The sequence below is a fragment of the Pygoscelis adeliae genome, unplaced genomic scaffold, assembly GCF_000699105.1.
Source record: "Pygoscelis adeliae isolate BGI_AS28 unplaced genomic scaffold, ASM69910v1 Scaffold85, whole genome shotgun sequence".
Lineage (NCBI taxonomy): Eukaryota > Metazoa > Chordata > Aves > Sphenisciformes > Spheniscidae > Pygoscelis > Pygoscelis adeliae.
In genome coordinates this window covers 11,121-19,530 of record NW_008824900.1, presented here as the reverse complement: position 1 = coordinate 19,530, position 8,410 = coordinate 11,121, and the positions used below count along the sequence as shown (strand labels likewise).

General features: G+C 60.9%; 1 protein-coding gene across 1 annotated transcript in view; it reads right to left on the bottom strand.

Annotated features, from left to right (window-relative positions):
• Nucleotides 1-8,410, bottom strand: part of SRL (sarcalumenin) — a 13,956-nt gene that overhangs the window by 1,591 nt on the left and 3,955 nt on the right. The window contains exons 5-6 of the mRNA XM_009324675.1: nt 1,229-1,345; nt 261-494 (exon numbers count right to left, since the gene is read on the bottom strand). Coding sequence (XP_009322950.1) covers nt 261-494; nt 1,229-1,345 — 351 coding nt within the window. The remainder of the gene's footprint in view (nt 1-260; nt 495-1,228; nt 1,346-8,410) is intronic.

The following is an 8,410-nucleotide window of genomic DNA, read 5'->3' as shown; positions in this document are numbered from 1 at the left end:
AAACACCTTGCCAAAATGCCTGCCTGTCACACCTCCGAACAGCAGAAATGGCTGCTCTAGCTGATGACAGTCGGGTGCGTTCCCCAGGCCCCAGCTGCTGCTGCCACAGCCGTGGGCAGACAAACGTCACCATCCCCTCCAATGCAAGACCCCTTTTGTAGCCTGGGGCTCTTCCCCGTTGTGCTTCAGCCATCTTTGTCATCTCACATCGTTATGACATGTTTTCTGGAGTCCCTTAGATGAACCCGGTGAACCCCTACCTCGTTCTTGCTGCTTGCGGTTTTCAATGATGCCCGGTGTGTCCACAAAGGTGACTCGCTCCAGCAGTTTGTGGGGCACCTCGATCCCTATCAGCTTCTCCAAGAAGTTCTGTCCAAACTTCTCCAGGGGCGAGAAGGAGCGGGCGCTGTCAGCAGCCATCACGATGCCCTCGATGGTCTTCAGCTTGGGGCCATGCATGATGACAGTGAATTCGGAGGTGGTGGGTTCTGCCCCTGCCCAGCAACGAGAGGAGCAGCAGAGCTGTGAAATCCATGCTGGGCAATGGACATGACAGGGCTGGCCTGGGACCAGCCAGGGAGCTCAGGAGTATCACTCGCTTGCCAAGAGATGTTGGGGCAAGGCAAGCAGTGGGGCCATGAAATTCTTGCTAAACCTCTTGAGAACATGCTAGCAGGGCTGTTTTCTGTGGAGGCTGGTTATTCTGGAAGTGGCCTGACTGCACAAGGTGCCCTGGAGAACCACCTCCTGCGAGCCCTCACTACCCCGGCGCAGAGCTGACCAGGGACATCTGCCCTCAGCTGTGAGATGACATCCGTGGGAGCAGGGAGGAGGGAAGGGTGATGGCTGTTTTCCTGGGAGGGTGAATTAATTGGCTCCACGTGTGGAGGGAAGGGGAGAGGACAAGGGCGAGTTGCCCTTGCGACGTGACCGCTGCTCTCGCGGTCCGGGTCAGAGGCGGTGAGCCCCGTGCTGCGGGATGGGGATGCTGCCGGAGGAGATGCCCTCCTCCTCCCCAGGGAGGGTGGACAGGCCCTAGGCCGCGGTGGGGAACCTCTCCCTCCATGTGCCACTGCAGCCGCGCGGCATGGACCCCGATCGCAACCTCCCTGCCGTGAGGGGGTGGGGATCACAGAGGTGCAGGCAGGAATCGCTGACCGCGCGGATGCAGAAATGCAGGTGCCAGCGCACCCTCGGCAGAGCAGGGAGGGAGCAGTGAGCGTGGTACCTGTGTAGAGCTGGTAGGGAGTGTCGTCCAGACCGAGGAGGTAGTTTATCATGGAGGATTTGCCAACACTCCACGGTCCCAGGAATAGCACCATTGGCTTGGAAGTGATCTCCCCATCTGCCGAGAGGGGAAATAACAAGAGGAAGTGAAGAAACAATAGCCGTCGCCACCGCGTGATTAACTCCCGGCTGTAACGAGCATCCCATCTGAGCGGTGCGGTGATGCTGCCGGGGAAACAGCCGCTCTTTTGGGGCCGCCAGCCATTTGCGAGCCAAGGCATCGCCCAGTGACGGGCCCTGGTATCTGCAAGAGCGGGACGTCACCATGCTCTGCAGGAGACCCCACCTCGCTGCAGCAAGAGCAAACCTTGTCTGACCTTCCCTGAGGTTTGGTCTTTCTTAGGCTACGGGAGGACTTGAAGGTCTTTTAAACCTTGTCTCAGTTCGGTTCTGGTTTAGCCGAGGTGAGTTTGGGGCTGGCTGCGGGGGGAGTGTTGTTTGAAGGCAGCCGCCACAAAGCACGGGACATGCGAAGGAGGTGGCCATGCTGCAACCAGGCGAATGCCTCGTGCAAAGGGAGCTGGCGTGGTTTAAGGAGCAACACTGTGGCGCGGTGCTTGGTAAGCGCGGTGCGAGCCTTGGGCCGGCTGCCTTCGTTGCATTTCCACCGTACCCTCACAGGGATCTGCCCCCAGGTCGTGGCTCCCAGCCCTCCGGTCGAGCAGAGGGTCCCTGCCTACGTGTGGGCTGGGTGCGAGGCTCCAGCCTGGCACGGGGAGGGCAGGCTGGGCAAACAGCCCCGCTTTGGGCTTGGGGGAAGGCAGGAGGAGAATGAACTACAGTCCCCGTCCCGCACTCTTCAAGTCCTGTGGTTTGCTAAGGGGCTCAAGGAGGCTGGTGATGGACCCGTAAGGACCTGTCCTGACGCCGCGCAATTGGTCTGGGAGCTCAGAGGTCCCTGGACACATGTAGCCACTGTCCCAGCAGCAATCCCTGCTCAAGCGGGACTTGTGCAATCAGCCTGTGCCCACACTGCTTAACCCCACCAGCCCCCAGGCCACTGGGTAGGCAGCCATCAGAGCCAGAGGAGCCCCTGGCCCACGCCAGCCCCCAAGCCGTGCCCAGGACAGCTGGGAGCCTGCTGGTCGGCTCGAGCCCAGGTCAGGCCAGAAATGGAAGTAAAAACTCAATGAGTGCGTTCCTGTTGGTGGGAAGTTTCCCCGTCCCCGTTCGTGTACCAGCACTGATGCAGCCAGACGAAGCTGGGCAGGAAACGGTGCCGGGAGAGCCGTGGTGGCAGATGGCTGAGAGCAGAGCAAGCTGCAGCCACCCTGCCACGGCATCAACCCAGCACAGCCCCCGGGGCATCTGCTCCAGGCGGGGACTTGCCCGGCAGCAAGGGCTCGCTCGCTTCCCCTCGCCCCCGTCCTGCGCTCAGGGTGGGAGAGGGTCCGTCCTGCCGTTGCCAGTAGGAGTCCAGCCAGGGCAGGGGCTGGATGCCACCGGAGGAGCTGGGAGCTGCTGTCCCTCAGCCAGAGCAGAGCCTTCCGCCGTGGCCCAGGGCAAGGAGATGCCCTTGAGGGACGCCCGCTGCCCTCGGCACCCTCCCTTTGGCCCCACTCCTAAGGCAGAGCTATTTTCCCTGCGGTGGCTGAGAGACCCTGCTGCTCTGTGGCTGCGCCCACGCAGGAGCCAGCAGCTTTCCAGCAAGCCGGGAATCCATCTCCAGGGTGGGGTGAGCTGCAAAGCCTATATGGCACTGAGCTCCTGAGGGTGCTGGAGGGCACTGCCTGGCGGCTCCACACGGAACCCGTCTGTCTGATCATGGATGCAGGAGTTGGGCAGAGCATGCCAGCCTCCTCCTGCCTGCATCTGCCCATCGCAGGGCCACCATGTCACCGCTGGGGAAGGGAATGGGCTGGGGACACCTCTCCACGGGGCACAGCTGCGTCCATGCGGTTCAACCCTTCTCCCCAAAGCAGGGCAGCCACATCCGAACTGGGGGACGGCCCTGCCCGCTGCCCGCTCCCTGCCCGCTGCCCGCTCCCTGCCTGCGAGCCGCAGGGATCCAACGTTGTCTTCTCATGCAGGACAAAAACAAATGTTGAAACCTCGGACTTTCGTTATTAATCATTCCTCTGTGCCACTCTATTGCTGCTGCTCTGTTGACTTGCCGGCTTTAATTGAGTTTCGGATTATTATTATTATCCCCTGTGATGTTGTGCCAGAGGTTTGAGGCGGGTCCCCGCATGCTCTTCCGTAACACGTTCCTGGCCAGGCGTGGCTGTGTGAATGCAGGCAGCCCGTGCGCCCTGGCTCCGCTTCACATCCCCACCTCTGCCCCACTGCGCCGGGGCGGGCAGTGATGCAGGCAGCCCCCCTGCCGGGTCACCGACAGCTTGTCGAGCCCATCCTTACCCCTCGCTTTGGGAACGGGGTGCTGGCACCCCACGGGCTTTGCAGGCAGCTCCGGGCACAGGATCCTTGCAGCTCTCCAGGTAGCACAGCAGCTCTGAGGATGTGAGGCCGTGCGTGGGTCCTCCTTGCTGCTGCCCAGGGCGCGGGGCTGGGGGAGCAGAGAGCACGTCCCACCCAGGAGGGTGCTGGCCTGACATCTGTCCCTGCTACGTCCCCCCCCTGTGTCTGTTCAGCACTGATTTCGGTCACCTTGATGGTCCGGCCAGGGGAAAAGAGAGCCGGTCCTTGCCGGCTGCAGGGCAGGGATGGCGGCAGCTCCATCACACCACCCCCCCCTGCCTCAAGCCCAGCTCAAGCTCATCCCGGCTCAAGCCAGGCACGTCCCGGTGGCGTTCGCGGAAGCGGTCGCATGCTGGTGCCTGATCAGGCCCTGCCTGCGAGCAGGGGGGCGGTCCTCAAACCTTGCACCCCTTCATCTGTGGTCCTGCTTAAAACACAGCAGCTCAAAACACAGCTTCTCTAAGCTGCTGGGTTTGCAGGGTAAAGAGCATGCTGTGATCCGGCAAAGCACCTGGCAACCGAGGCCAGGAAAGCTATGTCTCCCTCCACAGAGCCTGCATTTGTCTTGGACTGTTCAGCTCGGGGGGTAGGAGCAATCTGGATGCCCAAAAAGGTTTTTTTTTTTCCTAGAGCAGTGGCTTTCTGGGAGGTTTTTCCATGTTGCTTGCAGCACCAGGCTGCCCTTGGGTGGGAGCACTGCTGCTCTGGGGCTGGGATTAACCCTGGGCCAGGTCTTCTCCCTCCTTGTCGTCAAGCCCAGCAGAAGTGCCTGATGTCGGCTCACCCCCCGTTGTGCAAGTCTGTCCCGAGGATGCTAGGCAAAGTGGAGGACGCGGCAAAACCTCCTTCCTCTCCTTGTTCAGACTGAACCGTGAGCACGAAGATCTTGCTCTGTCCCCAAACAACCCCGGAAGGCAAAAACACCTGGGGAGGCTCTCCCAGCATCGCCCACGCTGCCACCCCATCCCTGTACCCGAAACACCACCGGCCACTCTGCCTATGGCATGGATGCACTGCCCGGCAGCCCTTGGAGGGCTGGCCAGCTTGCTCGCGAAAAGCCACGAGTATCCTCACGGCACATGTGCCCGCAGATGGAGGGACAAGCCACACGTGGCTGCAGACGGCCCGCGCCTGCCTCCACGTCGTGCTCCCCGTGCGCATACGCCCACACAAGCAGCACGCGTGCACGCGTGTGTGCGCTTGCAGCTAGAGATGTAGATAAGACAGCTATTGAAATATGCTATATATATCTGCAACCCTCTCCGCTGCCAGCACGCTGGCATGACAGGGAGCCAGAGGCCCTCCAGGCACTGGCAGGGCTCCGCCGCGTCCAGGGCCGGGGTGTGGAGGAGCCCATTTCAACAGGAGCCGGCGGCAGGGGCCATGGGGTAGGACATGAGGACCAGAAGATGGGATTTCCCTGCCTCATATCGCAACAGGGACATTGTCCCCGTGGCCCAGCACCGGACCCAGGGGAAGGGCTGGGTGTTGGCTGGCGCTTCTTGGCCCATCTCCCATCTCCTCCTTCTCCGGGGGGGGACCTGGCAGCACACCCCGAGCAGGATAGGCAGGGAGAGGAGCCAGCTCTGGCTCCCGAGGGGGCTGGGGCCGCCGCGCAGGGGCCAGCCTGTGTTACTGGGACAGCTGCTGCGGGCTCATCGGCTTAAACTGCAGCCAGGGGGATCAAGGGTGGATATTTGGGACAGTTTCTGCACATAGGAGGGTGAAGGGTGGGAAGAGCTCCCCTGCAGGGTGGGCTATCTGCTGGGCTCCTCTGGTTCATGCCGTGGGTGGGAGATCAACCCGCAGGTCCACCACAAACGCCTTTGAACCATCGCTAGAGGAATACGCAACCTCTTGAGTCTTAACCCAAGAGGGAAAGATGTCGAAGCCTGGGTGAGGTGGGGATGCACAGAGTCAGGCCTGGGACAGACAAGTGCAGCGACACACGTGCCGAGCTCTGGTAGGGCTGGGGACACCGGCTCCAGCGGGTGCCATAGGGGTCTGCTCGGTGCCTGGGAAGTGTGGCCCTGTTGGGGCAGGTGAATAGGAAAGCTGGAGGCCAGCGAAGAGCTTAGGCAGTGCTGGCAGCATGCAGGTAGCAGGCAGCGATACCAACCTGTGGCAGAGGAGCCCAGGGTGCGTCCGGGGTAAGCTGTTAGCAGGGGACACGGGGAGAGAGAAAAGGTACCGTGAGTCGAAGGAGGGACACGGCTGCCTGGGTCTGGCCCAGGCTGAAGAGGGAGCTGAAGACTGGCCCTGGCATTCTCCTGGGCTGGAAAAGCCAGCGACGGCCACATTCCCAGCAGGAGAGAAGGAGTTACAGTCTGTGAGCAACGAGACCTGCAGCTACCAGGACAAGCACTAAACCCCAGTCTGCCCTGCACACCAGGGCTGTGGCTTGGGGGAGCAGCCCCAGGAGAGCTGCCGTGTCTGAGACAGCACCCCAACCCTCCTGCCCTGCTTAGCGGAGTTATTGCCTTCCCCAGCAACATTCACCTAGCAAACGGAGCCCAACAAGCCGTGGTTAGGACAGCAACCAACCCCGACAAGTGTCCTGACCACCCCAGTGCTGTGGTTACCCGTATCCAGCCCTAGGGTGGCTGGTGATGGCAACTGGGAGGTCATTCCCTATACAGGCATGCTAATCAGCACATATACAGTAATTAAGGCCACCAGCATGCACCACAAACTGGCATGACTTCACAGCAAGCTTCCCACCACCAGACTGGGAGAGTCACCCCTGAGCTAGGGACAGTCCCTACAGGGTGGCCCCGCTGTGACCAAGCACACAGGCGGACCCAGCCGGAGCGTGCACGCACCCACGTGGGATGGCAGAGCGGAGACGAGGGAGGGTGGCAGGCAGGGAAAAGGAGATGGCACCTGCCAGGCTTAAACACGCTGTAAGCAGAGGGTGTGGGGTGAGTTTTCTGGGATGCACCCCAACAATTCAGAGTCTTATGTTGACGGTGGCAGTCGCAGCTTCCCCGGGACAGGTGACACTCATCTACACGGGTGTTTTTGTGAGCTGTGGGGAGCAGTGAGGCTCCTTGGATTACACTGGCTGGTGGGGGCAAGCGGAGCCGATGGGAAGGAAGACAAAATGGAGGGCTGCCGCGTAATGGAGGGGCGAAGGTGCTTGCGACGGCACCCCTCTATATTGGCTTACACCTCCAAAGGTCACACATATTCCGTGACAGGCCTGCCCTGCCGCTCTCCCAGCTGTCCCGCTCCTCCCAGCCAGCTGAGCCGGCAGCTCTGCGCCCTCCAGCCTCCCCCCTGCCATGGGGGTGGGCACAGGGGGAGAGGTTGGGGGCATCTCCCAGCTTGCAGAGGCACTGCCGATGTGATGAACCCGCTCAGGACAGGGCCACCATGCAGAGGAAACGGCTGAGAAGGCTCCCTCAGCCCCACCATATCCTCACCTGCCTTGTAAAGTCAAGGGGGCTCCCTGGGCCAACCCTCTAACTAATTAGCAGGTTTCTCTAATTACACTGCTAATGAGGGACTGGGAATAGCTGGATCTGTGGGTATTAAAGGCAAACTGCTGGGCTTCAGATCTCCAGGTTGAGGTTGTATGTGTTAGGGTGTGGCTGGGGTGTCAGAGGTGCTCAAGGAGTTTGGTAGCAGGAGAAACATCTCTGATGGGAGTCTGGCCAGGGCCTCTCGCGGCTGAGACAAGGGCTGCAGGCAGCTCAGCGTCCATGTGCCCTTCCCTGGTCTGTAAGGTGTGTATCGGGAAGCTGAGACCATGGGTTACCAGCTCTGGGATTGCATCTGCGCTGCTGGGAGGGTGCCATGTGGGACACAACAGGGTGTGCTGGGCACTTGTGCTGGGAGCTGACCTGGGGTTTGCCCAAATGAATGTGGGACCCACGTGCTGGTGGAGCAGAGGAGTCCAGCTGCAAAGGGAAGGTCTGTGTGGCAAGGAGGGTGTATCTGGGTCCTGTCTCATCAGGAAGGAGGGCATGGCTCTAGGTGTGTGAGGCCAAAGCCCAGAGGACACCTGGGGAAACAGGCAGAACTTCAGGACAAGGAGGGACCCTGGCAGGGTGCTGCTGTGGGCATTCAGCCCTGGGACACAGGCAGCAGGGACTCTGGCATCCCCTGCCTGCCCAGGCATCTGGCCCCAGCTCAGGACAGGGCTTGAGTAGGGGCTCACAGGTGAGTTACCCTGGTGAACAGGGACCTCAGACTTGGGCTTGAGCCATCTGTGCTTGGAAAATGGGTCTGCTGGCGTCATATGGGTCACAAGAGCTTCCTGTAGATTGTGAGCATCTTGGGGCCAGGGCTGCACTTTCCTCTTCTGGAGGGACACGTGTACTGCTCACGAGGTTCAGCTCAAGCCAATGCCTGTGGCCACGGGGACCTGCTCACCTGATCCAACGTGTCTGTAATTGCCAAGGGGTGGAAACTCTAACTCCCAGGATGAGTGAAGGCTGCTGAGCTTGAGGGATACCCTGCCCACATGGCTGTGTCCTGTACTGAGCAGGAAGGATGCCAGCTCCAGCCACCCCCAGGAAGCTCATACCCAGCCTTGAGAGGTCCTAAGCGTCCTTGCCAAGCCTGTTTTGTTGGGCCGTGATCTCTGCTTGGCAGGGGTACAGGGCATTGATGTTGAGCAGGTGGAGGACCTGAAGCAGGCAGGGTTCAATGCTCAGCCTACACAGATGGTCCTGACAGCAGATGGGCTAAGGCAGATGCA